We start from the raw sequence: 24,018 nt of genomic DNA, 5'->3' as shown, positions 1-24,018 counted from the left end.
TCTGAACAGGCTGTTTGCATGCAGCATCACAAAAAAAGAATAAAAAATGTTGATTACTAAAAGGACTGTCCCATCTAAGACATGGCAAGTAGTTAGAGTGGTTATACGGCTCTGTACATTTGAATTTCCTTTCTCAAGCCACTAAATGAGGAACAGTGGATCAAATACAACCCTCATAAACACATTGGCTGTGCTTCTGACTTTAGCTGAGTTGATTACATAGCTCTTAAACCTATCCACTTGTTTAGAAAAACAACTTATTTTAAGTAACTTCTAGGGCTGCGACTAACGATTATTTTCATTTTCAATTAATCTGTCGATTATGTAAACGTTAAATTGATTAGTTGTTTGGTCAATATAATGTTTCCCAAACCACAAGATGACGTCCTCAAATGTCTTGTTTTGTCCACAAACCAAAGAAAGACTCAGTCTATTGTCATAATGGAACAAAGAAACCAGAAATATTCACATTTAAGAAGCTGAAATCAGAGAATTTGGACTTTTTTTCTAAAAAAAAAAACTACCCAAACCGATTATCAAAATAGTTGACGATTAATTTAATGATCGATTATTGTTTGATTAATCGATTAATTGTTGCGGCTCTAGTGACTTCATAGAACATTACAGACACAGTTGTACCAAACAAGGAACTTTTAGTAAATAATCAAAAAGAGGACGATGAGAGGCTGAGCAGGACGACAGAGCGAGAGAGTACGAATCCAGTTTACAGGAAAAAAGCTGAAATGAATGAAGCATGAAGTTTGTCATGGGGAACTCAGTTTCTTTAATAGACTTCTTAAACTTCACCTTCCGTCCCTCTGCAGCTGCTGAGACAGACGATCACCTGCGCTCAGACACTGACCAAACACCATGCAGCTCTCAGGCTGAATAATGGGCTGTCACTAACCTCTGACCTCAGCTCAGAGTCTAAGGTGTCAGATCGATATCGGCCCGAGCCCGGCCGGCGGTTCGTCTGACGACAGGCAGCTCTGATCGCTCTGTGATTGTCTGTGTGCTCTTGCAGGATCGTCCACACTAAGCTTAATTAAACTCTAATTGGGTCAGTAATGTATACAGAACCATCATCACCAGAGTCACATGTAAACACAGTGAGACGTAGATGTAGCTCCATGTGTGTCGCTCCTCTCTACACTTGCCTGGCAGGTGCTGATGGGACTATTTCAGTGAGGTTATTTTAACAGGACCTGCTCCTGGAGTTCTACATTGTGCCGTTAGAGGAGGGGTCTATGTGTGTGTTCCCACATGTGTTTCTGCATGAACACACCCGCAGATACGAACGCTTGTTTGTCGAAAAGCAGCGAAATCTGTGGTCGGAACGACGTGTTGTTGTAAACCGGCGTCATGGCAACCCGAACAACCATCTTTGGCACAGAGGGGTTTTATGAGTCAGTCTGTCGGCCCCTCGGGGTTTTACACTGACTGAATGACGGAGCCCTGCTGTGTGTGTGTGTGCGCGTGTGTGTGTGTTGACTGACACTAACCCCATGCTGCTGCTGCTGCTTTGACCTCTTTAACACCAGAATAGCTTTGTCAGTAATTAACCAGCTCCGTCCATGTAGGACAGGGGGACCATCACTTGTCTCACTCACTCCGTAGACAGGCCCAAATATTCACCTTAAAGGGTCAGTTCACTCAAAACTCTCATGGTCTGCTGGTTCTCGTTTCCAGTAATAAAATACCAATAAATGCGTATTTAGTTGGGTTTAAAGGGCCATGCCGCAGATTTTACACTAGGAAATCAGATGCAGATTTGCGCCCCCAAAAGAACTATACTTTCCCCATAAACCACTATAAGAGACATCTGTGTAACATCTGGAGCAGTAAACAAGGTCAGTTGTGAATTTTTTACCCCATGTAGGATTATAATTGTTTTATTTGCGTGCGATTCGTCATCACAATGTAAAGGAGTAGAAGAAAACAGAAGTTGCCAGCAGCAAAAAAAAAAAAAGAAGAAAACTCAGAACATGAACACAAATCCAGACGCCAGGAAACATTTTTCGTCTCTGCATCAGGAGGGAGAAATTTTCATTCTAATGACCGGGAGCCATGAGTCATGTGATCCTGTAATACATCCATGGAATGGGTTTGAAAAACATGAGGCCGTCCGAGAGGGTCTAATGAAGGCAATTGTTTAGTTGCATTAGTGGAACCGTAGGCCTGAAGTCAGGATATCTCAGCTGAATCCACCTGTTGTATGGAAACATGCACAATACTGAAGCACAGGGGTATACTGTACCTGTAGCTTTACTTCACTTTATTTTACTTTACTTTACAAGAACATTCATATTTTTTTGGGAAAACTTCAGTAAATATGTTTTTTATAGAAACTTCATCTTGAAACGTTTTGTAAATGATGGACCTTTGATTGAATTTCTGGTGTTTACATTCAAAAGGAATGTAAAAAAAAATGTAACATTGCAAACATCAAAACATCTCTCAAACTGTAGTCGTTTGGCTTCAGTTCACCAAGTTCCCAGTGTTTTTCTCCCCGAGCGCTGGTGCTCAAAGTAGAAAAACAACAGGAGCTAATCATGCACACAGACAGAGATCGGCCTATACATGAAGCTTTACATAACACACACTGTGCCTGTGTGTCCGCCTGGCACACAGAGCGTCTGCAGCTGCACGAGTTACGGAGGACGAGTTAGCGATTGGCACAGTCAGGACCACCAGGATCCCTGAGACCAGCGCGCGCTCCCACTCTTCCTGTCTCTGCTTCCTCTCTTTCTCTCTCTCTCTCTCCAGCCTCTGTTTTATTTTCTAACTACCTGAGGTGCCTTCCCACAAGCAGCAATGTGTTTCCAATCTGAGCCCATTTATTCGCCTTCTCTGATTCGGTTTCCAGCAAGAAAAAAACCCCTAGAAACAGAGAACTGTCTATACTTTACGGGCTCCATTTTTCCCATCTCCCTGCTGTCAACGCCCAGTCCAGACCGAGCCCCCTGGCAGGCACATTTAAATACGCTTCGGTGTGTATGTGTGTGTTTGTGACTCCACAGACAGATGTGTGTATATAATTAGCCAACTAAGTAATAATGGCTTTAACCTGCCAGCGGCGAAAAAGCCCTGAATGATGGTGCATGTGGAGGGGAGGGTGAGCGGGACATCCCAACCCCGAGGGCAACGGGATGGACGGACAGACAGACAGACCCCATCTGGTGACATCATGTCACATGATCAAGGCCCGACTCCCCCCTTTTTTGGCCCCATAAAGAGTTCCCCCTAGAGGCCGTGAGCAGGAAGAGCAGCTTTTAACAGCTTGTTTTTCTACACTGCGTTAGTACACATTGGTGTGTGGAGGAGTAAATAGAGGGGCTTGATATAGAAGCAGCATGAGGTCTGTGGTTTATGTGCTCTCTTGTCTTTCAGTGCAGATATTATCACTGTGCGTGTGTGTGTGTGTGTGTGTTAAGACAGGAGCTTCATGTGTTTCTGTGGGCTCAAAGCATCTCCTCTTTTCTTCCTTTGTGGAATAACCCTGGGAAGCTGCCCCTCGCCTGACCCAGCTGTGTTCACCAGGAAAACAACCACAGGGTGTTATCCTCTTTCTCTCCCTCTTTCTCTTCTTCTCTCAACTTTTTTTTTGCATCTCCACCCCTTTCTTGGTCCCTGTTCTTCTTCCTGCTCATCTCTTTTCCTCTTCTATTCCTCCATTTCATTTATCTCCTATTTTCTAATCTTTTCTGTTTCCTTCTGATTTCCTCTGTTTTTTGTTCTCCTTTCTTCCTCCCCTTATGCTTCTTTTTGTTCTTCTTCCCCCTTTGCTTCTATTGTACTTCTCCTTTTCTCACCCTGCTCTCTTGTCTTTCCTCTCCACTCCTTTTCTTTTCCACTCACTCTGTGCTTGGGAGTGAGGAGAGCCTCTTCTACCCCGATTCTGTAATTTTTACTTCTCTCTCTGTTTTCTACCCTCTTGTTCTTTACTTCCTTCTCTCCATCTCCTCTCCTCTCTTCTCTGGCTCGGGCTCTTTTCTGTTTTCGATTGTACTTGTTAGGACTGCAAAACTGTCACGGACAAACTAACTAATTAGTTTTTCTTCTTCCCTCTCTTCACTTCTCCTCCTTCCTCTCAGGACCATAGCTGCCACTGAGGACACTGAGATGTTGTATTTTTTCTGGGAATTTGTAGGTTTTACCAACCTTTGGGGATTAATTATTTCTCGCTGTATTTTCCAGTATTTTTATCCTTACTATATATTTTTATTTGACAGCTTTAATGTCAGCGAAATAACTAAAAATGGCTCACCTGAATATGTGTCAGGTGTGCCAGAAGAAAGCACAACACTGACTAAAATACCGTAAATAAACATACAGTATATACCAGCAGTAAGACTATTTTTCATACATGTCAAGAAAAAATATAATCACCATTTCCTCTGCAAATTTAATTGTTGGCCACATGGAGAGAGGTCTTTGAAACAGCGTTCAGACCCTCATGTTGTGAAATAAAACGGTTTGTGGTTCTGCAATTTTCCAGTAATTTCCTAAAACATTTCATGGAAAGAGCTTCATAATCTGGCAAATGGAGACAAAGTTCCTTCACTCAGAGTTTAGTGACTGGGGTTGTATTTTTTAAGCACTTGTTGATTGCCAGAGGAAACTTGCTTAGAATAAATTCTACTACCACTAATGGAAGAGGCTGAAAAAAACCCAAATGCTGAAAAACCATAGAGAATAGTAATCCTGTTTTTTTTTTTCCTCTTTTCTTCTGCTCATTCCATCTACCACCCACCGTCACCATCACCAACCCCCCCTCTCTCTCTGTTTCTCTCCATACTGGCTCTGCCATACCTGCGTTAGGCCAAACACACCAGATGGGGCTGAAGAAAGTAAACAAGTGTGTGTGTGTGTGTGTGGGGAGGAGGGGGGTGACTGACTGAAAAGAGGGATTATCCATAGATGTGTGCTTTGTTAAGAGCTCCAGCTCCTGATTCATTGATAAGCCTCCACTAACTGGCTGAGTAATTCAGCCAATCAGGGATCATTAATCCCCAGGACAAATGGATTTAGGATTTAGGTGCTTTTATTTTGTTAATGGCTCGTTGCGACACATTTTTTTCCTGACAGTTGAACTGCTGAACTGCTTTTATTTTTTTCCGATCAAAACCCTGAACTCTCCTTAAGCCCCCCAAACCACCACCTGCTGCTCAGAACAACGCCAAAAGGAAAACACAACTGTTGAAATTGCCTCCATCAGCCCCATGGAAGGCTTAATGACTCACTAAACAGTGGCAACGGTCTCCAGGCAAAAAAAAAAAAAAATAGGTGAATAAATCTTGCTGGAAATGAAAATGAAGAAATGCTGAAGGTTTTTTTGCTTGCTAAATGAATGAGGGTTTCTCACGCCTTGGGCCAGTCTACAGAGGGAGGAGGGTGGTGGTTGGTGGGTGTTGGGGGTGTCGATGTGTGGATCAGAGCCTCAGTGTGGAGATCAGAGCGGAGATCAGCGGGAGAAAGTCTTTGGTCAGCCTAATTTAAAGAAGAAACCAGAAGACAGCGAGAGTGGAAATGTCATCTCCTCACATCTTGAGCGGAGCCGTGTGTTTATAGCTCTGCGCCTCGGCAATATTTCATCTCTGCCACTCAAAAAGCTCGTTGCAGCCTCCATCTGGCAAACATCTGGAGCATGTGTTGGTCCTCTCTTGCTACTCTCAATGCGCATTTTATCATCTTTTGTAACACCTCCAGTCCATATTTTAGCCTCTTGGCTGCGAATGTTTGACACGTCTAGTGATCATAAATGAATAGCAGGGGGAGAAAAGGGAATGGAATAGGAAATTGACAACTCTACAAAATACAGTTTATTTGCATGGAAACAGGAATAAATGATGTTTCCAGACCCTTCAGGTGTTGTGATGATTAGTTTGACCAAAAAATGTCAGATGCCTTGGGACATGTTGTTTCCAATCACATGTTAGTTGTCTTACTTTTTGAAGACTTACTTTAATTCCTTCTGCCTGATATTATTTTATTTTTTACTTATTTTCTATGGTTTTATTTGGGTAGAGTTTGAAACTTTTGCCTCCATCCCAATATAAAGGAGCTGTAGAGATTTTTTTTGTGGTATTAAAAGTTTCCAAATTATATTTTTAAATTCAAGAACAACTTGTCTTCCCCCCGAAAAATTCTCTGGATAATCCCCAGAAGTGTCAACAGTGCTTACAGGATGGGTTGATGCCCCGAGTAAACACTGCCCCCGCTCCAGTCACAATCTGAATGTATCTGAATATAAATATCCAGCTCTCAACGGGGTCGTCGTCACTTTCAGAAAACTTTTTTCCCCCACAGTTCTCGCTCCGAGGTGTTAGTTAGAGATTCCTTTTAATCCGGACTAATCTCAGCCGTTACTCCTGGGTCAGGTTTGATTGACAGCCCCTGACACTCGCAAGGTTAAAGTTAAACATTTAAGGCTTAGGACAGACGTGGGAGGACAAAACAGGCTGTCCCACAGTGCTGCTGGCTGAGGACATGATACTGTGGAGCCGGTTGACCCCTGGTAGACAAAATATCCAGCCAGCAGCTCTGAAACTGAGGCTGAGGGAAGCCATGCTGTGCCTGCCTGGAGCCAACGCGCTCAGCTGGTGCTGCAGGGGGGGAAAGAAAAAAAAAAAAAGTGGGAGAGAAAACAAGAGCTTTGGTTTCTCGTTTGACCAGACTATAATTAGAGAGAGAAAAAGATTAGAATACGGCTGACGGTGCCACAAGACACCCACACACCCCGCTATCATGTGCACGCACACACATCCGCTCAGTTGTGGCCCCTGCAAACCCAGTAGGACGGCCACTAATCCTGCAGCACATTTACAATCTGTGTAATGACAACTTGATACCCCCGGCAGGCCGCAGCCAGCCCAGCACACACCTCTCTTTATGCTGCTCATGCCTCCCCAAGCACCGACACGTACATGTCAGCTGCATGCGCCTCCCTCCACCCCTCCCTGCCTGCCACACCTGGTCTCAGATCAGCTGACTTGTATCCTCCGTTCTCTCAGATGAAGAGCAGGAGTAGATAATAATATCTGATCCGTGGCCGGTGAAGCCCAGTGAAACGTCAGGGTAACCCCCCTCCCCCCTCCCTCCTCCGTCCTCCTTCCTCTGCTCCAATGAGGTCACTCGTATCGGATCGTCAGCCCTGCTGCGTGCTCCAAACTTCTAGCTTTGTCTCCCCTGACGGTCCTCACTGTGTCAATGAACAGAGGTGGAGTATTGAAGACATCCGCAGTATGTCAGTATGTCAGTGATACCGGACCGCGGGCCATTAGCAGCTACAGAGACATAACCATCCGTCCGTCCAGGCCTAATCTGTCTCCGCTAAAAGCCTCAGAAATGCAACCTTATACGGCGCCTATGGGAATATGTGTTTCCAATCACGCTCCCCAGGAATGAATACCTGGCATATCTCCTCGCCGCACTCCCTTTCCCTTCTTTTCTCCTGTCCACTCGGTTTACAGTAAACAGCAGGCGGAAGATCTCGGGGCTCTTTCAAGGCGATGCTTGAGAACAGGCCTCATTTTCCCAGACTCCGAGATTCCACAAGGGGCTCCTACATCAAGCTGTCATGTTGGGCTAATGAAAATCTCATTCTACTGAGGGATCCTCTTAAAGCTGCTAAAGGCACATGCTAACCAGGGGATTAGCCCTGTAACGCTAGGGGACTTTAATTTCAGCACCAGTATAAGTCATCACTTGCGGAGCGCTAACATTGATATATGGCTTAGGACTGACTAGCGTGTGTCGTAAGAGGTTTCTGTTGCAGGGGAGGGTGGGGATTCATTTTTGTCTCACAAGAGAGTCAGGATGATTGAGACTGACATGATGAGAGTCTGTAAACAAAACCAGAGGAGCCGTAGCCTCAATGTGTCTTTCAAAGTCCGGCCTCAGTTTTGCGGAGCACATACTGTACTGTAAGGCAGATTTCCCCTCAGCCGTGGCCTTACTACGAAACTCAAAGTATCACGTGTTGTCAAGGTTTGGAGTACTCCTCCTAACACTGTGGAGAATGCATTTTCAACGAGCACAATGGTGAGAGAGTCCGCGGACCAATCAATGAGAAAATATCTGCACACTCAAACAGCTGCCGTTGATGTGCCCCTGAGCAACACGCCGCTTCAGGGTGTCTGAATGTTCAATGTGTTCAAACCGCAGGAGGCTGCTGCAGACACAGAGTGTGCATGCTCAGCGTGTTTTCACTGGATAAATAAATCATTAGAAAGGTCAAGATCACCGATCACATGACCTCGCGCCGACGCCATGGTGGGAATTATGCTTGCATGTAGAACAATCACCTCATCCCATCATAGATTAATCATGGTGGTGTTATTGCTGACTCAGACAGAAAAAAAACTGCCCCCGCTGTGGTTTATAAACACAACCAGTCCCAGTCATGTAACCCACAAGTGGTCAACAGCTTCTGTGGTGAGAATGAAATCATGATTTTTGTGAAAATATCTGTCACAGCCGTTGACCTGAAACCCAGATTCAAGCCAGATTTAAATCCATCCTGTGGTATGTCGCTGTAAACAAAGAGTTTTTGTGTGTGTCCTCTGTTTATCACCACAACGCGGGTGTTTATGTTGATGCACTCGATCCACTTTGTGGACAAGTGTTTCCAGTGTTAGCACCAGGCCACACAGCCTTCACTGGAATAGTGTGAAACCACTGGTAGCAATACTGTATGTCTTGCATTGACCTTGTTCTTGTCTGTGTGCAACAAAATACAGACATACATAAAAACACTGTTCCATAGCACTATTAAAGGTCCCGTATATAAAAGTAGATGTCAATGTGTTGTTTGATTATAGGTTTTAGTTCTATATTAACACTGAAAGTATCAAATGGTTAATCTGCAGTATAATGCACACAGCCTGTATTAGGAAACTCAGCCTTAAAATAAGCAGACGTGACTTCTGTAACTGTGTGATGTCACAAGGAAACACTCACCACAATAAGCTGCACCCACTTTTGATTCACCGTCCAATCTTGAAGAATTTGGTTACATGAGCTGTACTTTTATTATGTCTCCAGCCAATCAGAAAGCCTCACCTGATCATTAAAGATTTAACATGAAACAACACAGCAACACAGATTCACGGTTTATCTGTACAAACTCTTGATTCATTCTCATCTTTCTTTCTTCTTGTCTCCTCTTCCAGATTTTATCGGGGTGACTACCACATCGACGTCTGCATCAACGACTACCTTGACGTGTACTGTCCACACTACACAGGCCCGGTCTCTGATGAGCGGGCCGAGCGCTACATCCTCTACATGGTGAACTACGACGGCTACAGCTCCTGCGACTACACGGCCAAGGGCTTCAAACGCTGGGAGTGCAACAGGCCTCTGTCGCCGAACGGACCACTCAAGTTCTCTGAGAAGTTCCAGCTCTTCACTCCCTTCTCCTTAGGCTTTGAGTTTCGCCCCGGCAGAGAGTATTATTATATCTGTGAGTACGCACCAACCTCAATATGCTGTTTATTTCACTTTTTTTTGGTACCGACTGAAATATGCCAGCTATGGCCTTGAATTTATTCAGATTTGTCATATTGTTAGTTTTTTCTGATAAAATGTTTTCACACTCAAATCAAAATATGTTTTTAATTTTGGCAAGGTTCTTGTTTAGCCTCTTGTGTGCAAATAATATTCATCACTGGAAAACTTTGCTTATTTTGTTAAAAGAAGAAAAAGAAGAAAACTTTTGTCAAACAAGTAGATACCCATAGGAAAAGGTACCCAAAACAAAATGTGTCATTTTGTTATCAGTACTGGAAGTCAGGCATAATATCAGCACTACTAAGAGACATTCACATTGAAAAGAAGCTCTATCGGACCCACATCAGGAGATCAATATCAGCTTCATTCTTCAATCTGGCAAAAAGACAGCAGTAATGTTTGGGTTTTGTTTTGCAAGCCCTTGGAAAGGAGGCCCGAGCCAAAACATGAGCCAGAGGGAGCAAAACATCCCTGCCGTCGAGGTCTCGTCTGAAGCATCTTTTGTTGCTAACTGGTTAAGCTCAGCTTTCTGCTCCTCGTGAGAAGACTTGGGAAAACAAGCAGCTGGGAAGTCATGTTTTCATAAGTGAAGTCAATGCCCTGAAGGTAAAGAAGGAGAGGGACTAAAAGAGATACACGCAGCTCTGTGGTAGATTTTTAGGAATTTAGCTGACACTTGTGGTCAGAGGAGCTTCATGGGTATTAACAGGAGCAAGAACAGGAATAATAAGGGGAGCAAGTGTCAGTAGAAAGGAGAACTATTTTGGCTTTACAACAAAGTACAACATTTAGTTTTTCAGCCTCCAGAACCAGAGCAGGTGTTTCAGACAATTCATGTGAAAAATACTTTGGCTCATCTGAGCGGTGTGAAAAGAAGTTAGGACTGAGAAAGTATCAAGGCCTCAGTCAGACACTGAAACGGAGCCTTAAAACAAGCTGTTTGGACTTTTGCGACTTTGTGATGTCACAGCAAAGCAGTTTCCAATCTCCGATCATCCAACCTCTTATTCCATCACTCACAAATCAGGCAGCCAGACAAGTACCTCTTGGCCTTTCAAAGCACAAACATGTCTTCTTATTGATTACAACACCTAAAACACACAAACTTTTAAAATATGGGACCTTTAAAATTGGAAAGCCAAACTCTTCTGCCAATATCCACTTTGTGTCTGTGTGGTCTCCTCTAGACACTGAAATGAAGATCTGTGGGTTTGCTGCGACACAGGCAGGTTTAAGATCACCGTGAAATATTTTCAGTGAACTTTGGTGAAGTGGTTGATTGTTAACACACGCTGTTGTCTTTGCCTCATTGATCTCAGGCTGTCCGATAAACGAGCATCTGGACTCACAAGATCATCAAAGTTGTCCTCACGTAACCTGTATTTTAGTTGCAGTATTTTTTGTGGTGATGTATTACCCTTCACTGCATGTTTCTGTTGGACCTCTGCGTTCGCTGGCCAGTCTACGTGACTCCGTTGCATAAAATCTGACTGTTTAGGGAAATTGCGGTCTATTGTTAGCCCTGCCAGAGAATTACTGATGTTGTTGCAATACTTTGGATGTTGATAAGAAAAATCAGATTGCCTAATTCCGCTTCATTTGCGCGGTTGGCTCTGGCTGATGTGAGACTTAGTGAAGATGATGTTCTTGCAATCTTGGATGATGATTGATCATTCATGGAGAGAGAGAGAGAAAGACACAGAGAGAGGGGAGACAGCCCATATGGCTTTGAGCAGTCTGAGGCCATATGGACTATCTCTCGCTGACTCAGATTCGTGACTCATCCATCAAATCGTTGTTCACCAAAGACACTGTTTTCCTCCTGACATGGGATCTGAGTATGGTACGAAATAACAGACAAAGATACCTGAGGGAACATACCATGACCTTGTAGTCAGAGCATTAACATAATACCAACATTTGTCCTCATTGTGTAGAGTTGTGTAGCTGGGAAAAAAAAGGACTGCTTCAGGAAGTGATGTTTACCCCTGAACTCTAATGTGGAAGTTTCCATTTCCCTCATTCCTCAACACAGGAGTCGCCCAGATAATGTAACAGCACTGTAAGTTTATCTCGTGGCTATTAGTTTGCATTGTTCCAGATTGATTTTTGAGAAGTCTGAATTTTTTCTATCAGTCATGACATATGGCTCTAAATACTACAATACCCACGAGCCTCGGCTGCTGCTGAGAAGAAGCTGTCAGAACCTTAATCAAGCAAATCAATGCAAAACGATCCTTTGTCTGAATTTGGTGCAAGGGTGGATGTAGACCGGGTATATTATTTCACTGAAAGTAGCTGCATTTTGTAACTGAAAACTAGGTTGAAGAGAGAAAACCAAAAAATATTAAAGCTGAGGACAGGGGGGAGAAAAAATAAAACAATTAGTTTAACAAGGCTAAAATGCTGCGCAGACCTGGGGGCAACTGCCGAGTTCATTAGACTCTGTAGGTTCTTCATTACTGTATGACCCCATTCACATTACACACAGACATTTAATCCATTTTTAATAACAAAATGTTGATCAGTGCAGCTGCTCGGTCTCCTACCAGGTCTCTGACTGAACTGAGGCTCCACAGACCTTGAACCTTCTGCCTCTGAATAAGACATTTTTATAAAGCAGCTGTGTAAGTTTTGTACCAGAGTTTGATGTCCATCCAAGCCCCGCGGCACTCCGACTGTCTTAGCACTTAACATTGTCTGTGCAGACAACAGGACTCTGTCTCTGGCCTATGTAAGTTTTTTTTCATTTGGAAACTTGAAGTTCATATCAATGCAGAAGACGAAAATGTCTTGCTGTAGTTCAGGAACAACATGTTTTTCCAGATGGACCCTTTGTTTTTCTTCCCATTAGCATCATCCAGGTCCAGAGACTCTGGCTGCATCACAGTAAACTACTGTAAGTTTTATCAGCTGCTGGTATCAGTGTCAAATTGCGTGTTAGCAGTGTCCTGTTCTAGCAGCGCCTGACAATAGGCGATAGTTAATACCTGTGTTGTACATATAATATGGTTTGGGAATCTGTTAAGTGGCGATGTAAATGACACAGAAAGGGGGTTCATGTCTGCTTGTCTCACTGAAGACAGACAGTCCTTTGTGCTCCTTCTTGGTGATTGTCATGCGCCCCAGGCAGAGGGAGGTGGGGGGGTTAGGAGGCGGGGTCAAGTCAAATAGATGACACCTGCAGTGTGCTACGGGCCTGCCCCCGTCTGGCAGACAGACACACACCCGTGGGGAGGGGGGGAAAGCCTGGTGTGGGATCAGTGCCGCGGCTGGTCCTAGGAGGTCAAAGGTCACCGAGATGACGGCGAGGTCTGCGCTGCGAGCTTCTCATGGTCTCGGAGGGCGGCATGTTTTTCTAATAGAGCCGCAGTGGAGCGGGGGGAAGCCTGATCCTAATCTCAGGGGATAGAAATCCAATTTTCAGAGGAGACAGTTGAGAGTCTGGCTCTCCCCGTGTGAGAGGGATGACTGTCTCCCTGTAAAGCCCTCGCGCTTCAAACGCCCGGGTCCCGCTCCGTACAGCCAGTGCAGATCTACATCGATAATGACATGAACCCCGCCAGCACCAGTTCCCCCGACGGTTTCCTTTTGGCTTCTCGCAGCTGAAAAGCAAAGACAAAGGGCTTTGTCCCCCAAGATAAACCGATCATCACAAGAAAAACACCTGATCCTACAGTAGTTATTTATATCGGAATCAGTGTAATTCACCTCGCAGCTACACTAAAGCCCGGCCTCACACGCCATCCCAGCCCGCTGCAGTGAATGCACGATCGCAGGGTTCACAGCTCATTCGGCACAAGACCGAACGTGCACAGTGTGTCATGATGAGCGTGTTACTGGGAGGCTTACCCTGTCGTCATGACGAGGCGATGTCAAGATGACCCGACCAGCGCTCTTGAGTCTAAAGTTGCGCGGCAGAGCTGGAGTTACAGTCATTGGCGAAGCTCGGCCGCGTTTGCTCCGGGACAGAAAACCCAGACTCTGACCTCAGTGGCAGACATGAGACAGAGCAGGAGAGACAGTTGGATAATTGTGTGTGTGTGTGTGTGTGTGTGTGTGTGTGTGTGTGTGTGTGTGTGTGTGTGTGTGTGTGTGTGTGTGTGTGTGTGTGTGTGTGTGTGTGTGTGTGTGTGTGTGTGTGTGTGTGTGTGTGTGTGTGTGTGTGTGTGTGTGTGTGTGTGTGTGTGTTGAGATCTTTAAAGGTTTGCTGGTGTGGAGAGAGAGAAATAGAGGGTGAGAACACGAGATGCAAGAAGAACAGAGTAAGAAGGAAGAAAAAGATCCTGTAACAGCTGCACAACATGCATCTCATACACTGTTAGGTACAATAACTTACTGTAATGATCGACCGTGCACCAAGACAAATCAACCAAAAAAAAAAAAAAATCTAGGTCATCCGTAAGAGACGGGCTCTGTTGATATTTGACACCTGCAGGGTGCATTATGCTGCTTACACCACGGTCACTAACCAAAGGAAAACAAGAGCAGCTGTGTTTCATTCCTCCAGAGGCTCAAATAGTTTTATACTTTTAATTTCTCTTTTTATGATCTAAAAACAACTGCAACTGCTTTTACTGTTGCTCCCAGGTCGGTCTGTGATTGGTCAACATATCCACCTGATGCACAGTTGCACCTATGTAACGTCTGACATCTGCACATCTGATAAATCTGTCGCTACTTGTGCTATAAGAATTAGATTTGACATTAACAGGGAGCCATGGTGTCATCTGCAGTTGATTGTGGTTTCCTCAGTTTGTTTTGGCCGTTTGCGGTAATAGATTCATGAAAATAATTAGAGCCGCCTGTTTGCCACATTAGCTGATAACTGTGAGTTTGATATAGTGCCGTCTAACACATGTGGTCAGTTTAAACCGTGTTTGTTTCAACAGGGAATTAAAAGAGGGGCTTTTTAAAGAGACGTCATCATCAGCGAGGCGGGCGACGGAAAGTGACCCAAAATAACACAGAGCTTATGAGGAGTTCCTTCTGCCTGAAACAGTAAAACTGACAGAAATAATGAGTGGAGAACATTCATTAATCTGCCTGTTAGTTCACTGAGCTGAGCTAGCTTTTAGCCATTAGCTCGGGCAGTCTGGGTCAGAGGATGGACGGAGGCGCTGGATGGTTTAACTGCAGCTTTTTAAGGTCACGCAGCTTCACACTGTTAGTGCGTGTTAAAGGCTGTTTGATGAAGGAGGCTACTGCTGCCGAGGCTCTGCGTTTGACTCGCGTTTAGGGTTTCAGTTTGGGAATGGGTGACAGCTGATGGCTTTGGATGGAAAATGTGTCACGTTGTTATGCTTATAATTTTCCAGAGAGGAAAAAAATTAAAACAGACACACAGGAGTCTCAATTCATAATAACCCTGTTTGTCTGCACCAACAACTCTGATGACACTGAATCCTGATGTAACACATTTTATCAGGAGTGAGGCTTTTGCTTTTAATGTAGCACATTTTCCAGTGTGGGTGCGTTCTGAAGAAACATACAGGCTAATATACATGTTAGTTCAACTATAGGTATAGTCACAGTCACGAGGTACCAGTAAGGAGAAGACAGTGACAGTGTGTGGCGGCTAGCTGTACTGAAGTACTCACTCACCCATAAAAGACGTGCTAACCCACTTGCCAAGTGGTCATTGGCCTCTTGGCGAAACGGTTTGCATCGTCGCCCGTGGTGCATGAGACCTGGTTTGAAACCCGCTCAGGGCAGGTCACAGAACAACATCGGTCACACTCTCTAGCTAATGCTAATACTAACATAACACTGTGAGGTCTGCTCATGTTTTTTGACACATGCAGGTCATTTCCATCCCAGCGTGTGAAGCTCACCATGTGTGGGGCCTCATTTGGCATTAACCAGTGGAATATTAATCACGTTGGCTGATGTGTGTCACATACAAATTCACTCCTAAACAGTCATTTCACAGGTTCGCAGCAAGCTGCTGTGTTTTCTCTCCCTGAGTAGAGCTCTGCATCCTCAGCCTCCTTGTAAACAGGAAATGTAATGTGAAGCATATGCGTCGTTGCTATGGTTACCTGCAGTTTGCTTGGTCTCTTATTTAGTGGATGGGTAAAAAAAGATGTCATTAATTCTAAAATTGTTGTAAAAACAAGAAAACGGGAAAAAGCATGTGGATTACTGTTGCAATGACAACATTTTTCTTTTTTCAATCACTCAATGATTAATCATTTAATCAAGAACTCTTCAGGGGATCATTTGATAACCAAAGCACTGGTTAGCTGCAGTCATAATCTGAATAATTACATTAGATGGATCTAATGTTCTAGATGGGAGCTCCGGACAATTGTTTCTTTATTTCTTCCACTAATACATCTTGATATTGCCGCCCCTGAAGACGTTCACGCAAGACTGCAGGCGCAGGCTTTTTAATGGAGGGGGGGAGAACAGAAAAAGTTAGAGGGAGATAACGACAGAGAGGAAAAGGAGACAGAAGGAGAGGCAGAGAGAGATAAAGACAGAGCTTTGGCCAGTGGAGTTCAGAGGCAGAAACTGAGACAGTGAGTTGTCCCGTCTGTTCCCGCCACCGTCGGGGCGTGAGGTAAGTTACTGGACACCCGCTGACACAGACAGAAGCAGCAGCATGATGGACACCGCGTTCCTCCCTCTGCTGCTTCGCTTTCAATATTCCCCTCATGGAGGAGTCTTAAAGACGATTTTTATCTCCTCCCACAGCCACGCGGCATCTGATAAAGTGCCTTTTGAAATAAGAGCCCGAGTCATCTGCGACAGTGGAAACACTGACATGGTTTACTTTTATCCGGAATTCACCGCCGGGGCCTGAATCCATCACACGGAGCGTCTGGGTGAAAGGATAGAAGAGCGAGTGTCTGTGGACAATCTACGGACACGTCTGTGCACAGATGCACATACTCAGGGAAACCACAACCACATACGTGCACGCATGAATGCCCAACACTCAGTCACGAATATCCAAACACACTCCAGGTTGTGTGTGTGTGTGTTTGTGAGTCAAGTTGGCAGCAGGAAAGAGCAGAGTGTGGATGCACATGAGGAAAACAGTTGGAGAAAACGCACCGAGGGCTGGAGACAAAATATTCTTGACGAAAGTGAAGACAGAAGTTGAAGTCATTCGTCACAGCTGGAGACACCCTCAGCACTCTATTAGCAACTTGGTCCCCAGCACTACTTGAAAACTAATTAGTTTTGTTAGCTCTGCAAAATAATCACACCAACTCAAAAACAAAAAAAAGTTTTTTAATCTTTGCCTTTCACAATCAGGAAACAGAGGAAATGAGATTTTGTAGGTGAGCACGCATCTGCAGAAACAGCAGCTTGTGGCCAGATTAGACATGGAAATCTGAGGGTGACATTGAGTTGTTTCATATCAAAAATAAAAAAAATATGGCAGAGATGCTTCCACACCAGTGTGAGGTTCAGACAGAGCGAGGTAAAGACAGATAAAGCTCTTCAGACTGTGTTCAGAGGAAGACAGAGTGGAATTCCTCTGATGAAGAAACAATCGACCTTGTCATATTGTTCCTTTCTGCCGCCGAGCTGATGTTTATGAATGAAGAATGGATTTCACAGAGTCAAGAGGTCTCTGCTCCAGCGAATATGAGCGGAGAATGTTGAGTGAGCTTCTTTTTTTTCTTTTTCTTTTTTTGTTTTTACCAGAAACCAGTAAGCTTAATTTGATACAAAAAGGAGAGTTTTGTCTTCGGCGATGCAGCTCAGACTGTGACCATGACCTAACACAGAGAGACAACATACCGTAGGGTGTTTGCATCCATTATGTACAGAACACACTGTAGCTAAACAGCAGTTTAACACCACATAACATGTTGTAGACGCTGTAAAAGTGGGTCAGAGAAAGATTCTTCTTCTTTTTCTTGCTTTTTTCTTCGCCTATTACAATATGGGATAAAAATAAGTAATGATATGTTCTGTCAGCATACTGCTCACATGTTGCCTGTGACCATCACTCTGCTGATGCTGTGGATGAACCTGGCATCCTCTGCACTTTATTGACCTGTAGAGCTCATTTATTTCATCTATCAAAAGAAGCCAGACCTTGTTGAATATTAAATGCTAAACTTCTAAACACAAGCATCTGTCCAAGAACTTTGCTGAAATAGAAACAAAATACTAAAATTGGCAAAATTGCCTTTGAAATCAAGAGCTATTTGGATAAAAGAATACATGCAAATCTAATCAAGTACCAAGATTTGATTTTTTAGCTTGAAAATAATGGCGAGTAAAAGATGTTGTGCAGGCAGACATCAAAGCATGGTACTATCATAACAAGACAATATTCTGCCCAACAGCTTTATACTTCAACATAATCAGTCTTATTTGTTCTTTTGTCATTCAACAGGAGCTAATTCAAAATGTTACCTGCCACAGATAAAGCCTAAAAAGTACAAGGACACTTTTATAGTAAATTGTCTCGATCAAAGCTGATAAGATGTCAGGCAGAATGAGTCTTGAGTTTGTCTATCTAATCTCAGTGTATTTTCTTATATTGTCCGAACGTGACGTAAAAGGTGGAAGTGAAATAATGAAAATGTTCAAGTGCAGTAAAAGTGTTTTGTTTCCAGTGATGGTGGAATCATCATGATCTCATTGTTGAGCAGGGAACGCTGCCAGTCCTTTCAGTCTCTAATCACGCAGCCTGAGATCAGATCACGTGAGGCGAACGGAAAAGTGTGGGCAACGTGTTTAACATGTTCGACTCTTGTCTCCGCAGCCTCCATCACCGACGAGAAGGGAAGACGGAGCTGCCTTCGACTCAAAGTCTTCGTCAGGCCTCAAAGTGAGTCACAGATTGTTGTGTCTGTGCTCTGCCCAAGTTTTTTTACGTGCTGTTGTGCTACCAGCTCGCGGTCGGGCTGTCGAACGAGTGACGTTCCACTTCTCTAATCTTCACATCTCCTCTCTCCTCTCTTTGTTCCTCAAAGACAATTGTGTGAAAAACACTGGGAGCGTGCAGGAAGGGGTCGACTTTGAGGACAACAGTCACAACTCCCTAGAACCCAGAGGTTGGTGGGAATATACAGTACATACTGTAGTCTGTTTATGTGTGTTTATGTGTATGTGTGTGTGTGTGTGTGTGTGTGTGTGTGTGTGTAAGTGTGTGTGTGCGCATGAGAGAGAGCGAGAGAGAGAGATTTAAGTGTCCCATAACTGCTGTGTCTGCAGATAATTCCCTTTTCCTTTCATTTCCTTGAGAATTTACTTCCATTTCATACATCATGACTCTTTTAGATTCTAATCTAATGAGGTTTGGAGCAAAAAAATGAAAACAAAGGCAGCAAAATAAAAAGCATGCGAAGGAAACAGTATCACAGAGACTGAATCAATGTGAGTTTTAATCGTGCTGTTGATGCACTGTGGATAGGATTATCCCAAGAACTGTATACTGTATGTAGGAAATGGTACTTTGTGTAAACTCAAACAGAAGTGCACTTGGGTCTGACTGGAGCCTGGAGCCTGGGCTCACGCAGGTTGAGCCGTACACGGGCCAGAGCCGCCTCGTGTTTAGTCCTGGCTGTGTCATTATCAGCTGATGAAGCCGACCGTCCTTCTGTCACCAATGTGTCAACATTTTTGTTTTTTTTCCCATTTCTGTGGGTTTTGTTTTTGTCGACAGCTTGTTGGGTTTTTATTTTTTTTGCCTGTACACCACTGGCTGTATCAACACATCGGGGGGCCCCGGGGCAAAGATTTGCAACGAGCCCCCATGGACCCCACTATCTACGATAAGTGTCTGGAAAGAATAATTTGACATTTTGCAAAAATAAGCTTGTTCAGGCCTCTGCTGAGTCTGCCCATCACGTATGAAGCTGCAGCCAGGAGACACGCAGCCTCCCCACCTACCAGCGCCTCCAAAGCTCCCTAATTTCCTTTAAACTGGATTGTATTTAGCAGCTTGTAATTTTAACACAGACCCTTGGGTTTGGTGCATTATCTGAATATGTGAAGGGGCGTGCGTCAGAGCTAATACTGGGTGTCGTGTTGCTCTTTAAAGTGCTTTTCATTTCACGTTCTACTCTGCTGTAGGGGTGCATATTCCCAACCAAAGCACTCATTCAATTTACCACAAACCAACTGACACATGATTAATATGAAGGTGGAGGGGGGCCCAGGGCCTGTTACAGGCTTCTCCTGGTTGGCAATGCAGCCTTATTCTACATGTCTGTGTGCTTGTGTTGTTCTGCATATTGAGCAGTCCCCTCCAGAGTCTCATTTCTTCAATATTTTCACACAGAAAACAAAAACCATCACTTCAGTTCCTACGCCGCCTGTGAATATTAATCATTTCCGTCTCTTCCTCTTCAGACGGCATCAGTCACGAGTCTCCGGAGCCGGCTCGGAGGGATGTGAATTCGGTCGGCCGGTGCCAGACTTCAGTCCTCCTGCTCAGCTCCGCCCTCATGCTCCTGGCCGCCATCTTGTCTTTATAGCGCCTGGTGTGAGGAATCCCTGCAGGAATGGACTGTCCTGATTGGACCACAGGCCGCCCTAACCCTACAACCCCTCCCCCTAAAGGAGCACTTTTTGAAAAAAAAAATACATAAAAAGAAAAGAAAAAAAAAGAAACACTGACAATCTCTCTCAGCGAGCAGAGAGAGGATGGGACTTCGGTGCTGAAGCCTTTTGTTGTTGTTGTTGTTTTTGACTTTGGAAAATGCCAACTAGTGTGATTCTTGACTTTCCAGTGGGTGCTGATGGTCGCGCCCCCTCCTCCCCCCCCGCCCCCACCTGAGATGAAAGAGTCTCTTACCCGTTCGCCTCGCTGCTGTTCACAGTACGCAGATGTTACACGTTTATTTGTGTTTAAGCAAAAGCACACATACATGCTTTTAAACATATACACACACACATTTGAACACAAACTACACAATCAGTACACACTTTGGCGCGAATGGCAAAGGAGCACATCAGGATCCCTCTGAAGTTTACAGACTTTTAAAATTTTTTTGTGTTCAGGAAGATCACGTGAACACCCCCCACCCTTCCCAACCCCCCCAAACGCCCTAAACCCTCCAAACCCCCCAAGACCCCCCAAGACCCCCCCACCCCCACCCCCGACATGTATCATGATTAAATCTCACAACCAAGTGGAAGAAGGTTTCGAAGAAGATCTGGAAGCGACACATCACAGAGCGGGCCAGCAGAAAGGAAAAACAAGAAGGATGCTGTTGCTAGGAGACTGTTGCCGAGGGCAAGCGGAGTTACAGGGCAGGTCTTTGATGACTTAACCTTCCTCTCAGGTTAAAAAGGATGCATCGTCTCAGACTGTGGAGGACCCCTATGAGAGTTGGAGAAAAAAAAGAAAAGAAAGAAGCACTCATCTTTTAGTGTTTGGGTAGAGGCGATTTAATGATTGAATAATGTATGTTTTTTTTTTTTTTTTAAATAAATCACATAATTCAATTGTAGCAGTCAACACGAGTGTACAGTAAAATATTTGAGTGGAGCGTAGAAGTCAATATGGTATTTTGCCAGGCAAAATGTATTTTCCTATTTATTGTGAAGTCCTCGTGCTTTTTTTTCTGTTCTGGTTTAGTCTGTTAGTACAGCAGAAAGGCAATAAAAAAACAAATACACGTCCCATTCAAGTTAGTCCATATTACACGCAGTTCAGTTGATACAATCATACAAAAACACTGTATGTACAGTATCTGTCTGGATCAATTGCTGATGGAGGTTTTTTGTAATTGTCCAGGAAGAAGAAGAAAAAAACAAGTCTAATATGCTATCAGGGCGTAGAAATCATAGATTATTTGTGTTTCCAATTTTTGTCATTAACGAATGTCACAAATGTAGTTTTACTATTACACTATTGCTTTTGTGGATCACTGTCATAACACAACTATTGTATATAGAGGCAAATTTCCTACAAAGTTCAGGGATGTGTCCATGCTTAACATGAGGTAAGAAATGATTCTAGTCTTTTTTGTTTTGTTTTGTTTTCTGATCGGGGGGGTCACTCTCCCCGAATAAAGCAGCACAAGTTTTCTGTGGCTAAAGATGTTTCTGTGAGACAGTGACTGAGTTACAGAGCAGGTGGCGGTTGCAGCGTGTACGTTGTTGGTCTGGGGTTGCATTCTTTGATGTTGTGTAAAGTGGCGTCTGTACAGAAAACACACCAGGGGCACCCTCCCTCGTACCGGTTATTTCTGGAATGAAAAATCGACCACCAGGAGGGATGGAATAAACGGAGCGAGGTGTCCTGTTCTCTCCGGGGCAAAACTGAAACTCTACCAGCAGTGGACCCGGGAGGGGGACGGACTGAGATGTGAAGCCTCGTAGTGCTCCTGCTGAGATCAATGCTCGTGTTTTTCTTCTGCTTTGTTTGTTTTTTTTTTTTTTTTTAAACAGATATGTGCGGTAAACATATCCTCCCCACACGTCAGCCGCAGCAGCACTGTTACTGTACCTTCACGTGCACTCACTGCCAAACCAAACCAAACCACAGCCCTGCTAGTTTTACAGAGCCACTGCAGTACCTGCTCATACGGTACAGTGCAAAGGAGGAACGGGCCACTTTATGGGGAAAAACATATCCGACTGAGATCAAAATAATCAGATGAAAGACATGATGATCATAGTCAGAACAATGAGAAGAAAGTAATCATTTTGAAAAGCAGCCTAAGTTAAAGTTCAAATTACAAGAAAAGGCAACAATATAAAATGTAACTGCAAAGAGGCTATTATAAAAGTAAATCAGAATTTTCTAATTTTATTCTAATAGTAAAGATAACAATAATACAAGAATACAAATTTAACTTTATGAAGAGTGTCAAAATATAACAATATAAAGTGATAAATATACAAAAAAAAGTTACATTATTATGAATTATAATTTCATTCATAATTTATGAGAAACAATATTACAAGAAAAATGTTTTCTGAGCTAGCATCAGATTTTTATTTCCCTTGACGGTGGCCTATACCACTCTGCCACAGTAGTGAGACTGACTGGTGTCAGTGAGGTCAAGCTCAAACAGCTGAATACTGTATATGTCATAGTGATGTCATTTTTTTCCAGACATTTTCACTAAAGGAAACTGATGAGTGCCCCTAAGAAGTAATTCACCCTCCCAATTTAGATTGAAAAAATTCACAACATCAAGATATTTTCCATTTTAACTGCTGAATTTTAGGAGATAATGTCATATTTGATTTACCTCTATACCTTAACCTCCAAAACATTCTCACATCTTAGTATCAAATCTATTTAAAATGAAGTTACATCTCAACTGTTGGAGCTTAGGAGAAAAACTGTTGTCAATTACGTTACATTTTCCGTCCATACGTTTATAATTAGTAAGGTAAATAATTGGAGATTAGAATGTTGAGAGTAAGTGTACTTGGGAATGAATGAGTTCAACTTAACATGTTTATTATCAGGGAATCATTTTGAATTTGAGTGCACAAATAATTTCTACTTAATCAAAAAGCTTTTCCTCTTGACACCTTTCAGCCTCCGTACACAAAGTTAGTTCAATATGAAAGTCCACTGTCACTGACGTCTTTGCCTTTTAGCCATGCCACAATGAGAAAAAAAAATCCAATCAGTTAGTTTTGTGGATACTGTGTATCCAACAATTAGCCTGTTGTAACATACAGTGTTAGATACTCTCTTTTTTTCACACCTCTTTTGAAGGGCGATTTAACTGACACATTAATGTTCTTAGCAAGAAAAAAAGAGTCAATGTTTGTAATAAAAAAAAACGCTTTATTTCATTTTATATGTCTTTTATATGAAACAGAAAAAAACACAGGATCAACATTGCACCCTGTGAGGGTACATGTGTTCGTGCAGACATGGCACATATCAAACATGCAGTGTGGTCGGGTAACAATCATGAATCAAAGGGCCTGAAGAAAGAACAGATGGATCTCCAAGAGCTTGAAAATCCATTTTCTCTCTTTTTTTTTTTTTAAAGAAAAAAAGTACTGCTTTTGTTTATTGTATTGTTGCATCCAACGTGTCTTCAAGGTGCAGTGTACGATCTTTGTTTCCATTTGTGGTCTCTCGCTAATCTTCACCTCCAGCTTGTTGCGGTTAACGGTTTGCTGTGACGACGTACGTTGCAAGGATCCGGGAAGATGTGATTGACTTTTTTCTTGGTGTAGACGCTCGATGTGTTTGTTTGTTAATGGCAGCGGGAGAAAGTCTGGTTTTTTTCCCCACATCAAATTTTGATGTTTCATGTTTTTTGGAATAAACCGTGCTACAAGGAGGGCGGCGGCGGCGATGTGCTCTGAGGACTTCTTCTTCACATGATTTTTTTGGTACCATGTAGCCTGAAGCTAACAGCACTGTGTCCCTGGCTTGCAGCATCTGTTCTCCATCCTTTGTATTTGAAACAAGAAAAGAAAAAAAAAAAGAAAAAAGTAAAGGATGTGTGCTTTTGTCAGTGCATCTAGCATCGGGAATGTTTTCTTACTTTAGCCACAACTTTGTTTTTATTTTATTTTTCCCAAACATGACATGGATGTGCCACA

General features: G+C 43.4%; 1 protein-coding gene across 1 annotated transcript in view; it reads left to right on the top strand.

The window, feature by feature from the left end:
- The window catches only part of efna5a (ephrin-A5a), a 75,030-nt gene extending 55,025 nt beyond the window's left edge, over positions 1-20,005 (top strand). Inside the window, exons 2-5 of the mRNA XM_083982876.1 lie at positions 9,174-9,466; positions 18,248-18,313; positions 18,459-18,539; positions 19,840-20,005. Of these exons, the coding sequence (XP_083839002.1) occupies positions 9,174-9,466; positions 18,248-18,313; positions 18,459-18,539; positions 19,840-19,964 (565 nt within the window). The 3' untranslated portion in view covers positions 19,965-20,005. The remainder of the gene's footprint in view (positions 1-9,173; positions 9,467-18,247; positions 18,314-18,458; positions 18,540-19,839) is intronic.
- The last annotated feature ends 4,013 nt before the right edge of the window (positions 20,006-24,018 follow it).

This window comes from Trachurus trachurus, assembly GCF_905171665.1.
Source record: "Trachurus trachurus genome assembly, chromosome: 12".
Classification (NCBI taxonomy): Eukaryota; Metazoa; Chordata; class Actinopteri; order Carangiformes; family Carangidae; genus Trachurus; species Trachurus trachurus.
Note: the sequence above shows the minus strand (reverse complement) of the source record. Positions and strands in the feature narration are given on the sequence as shown.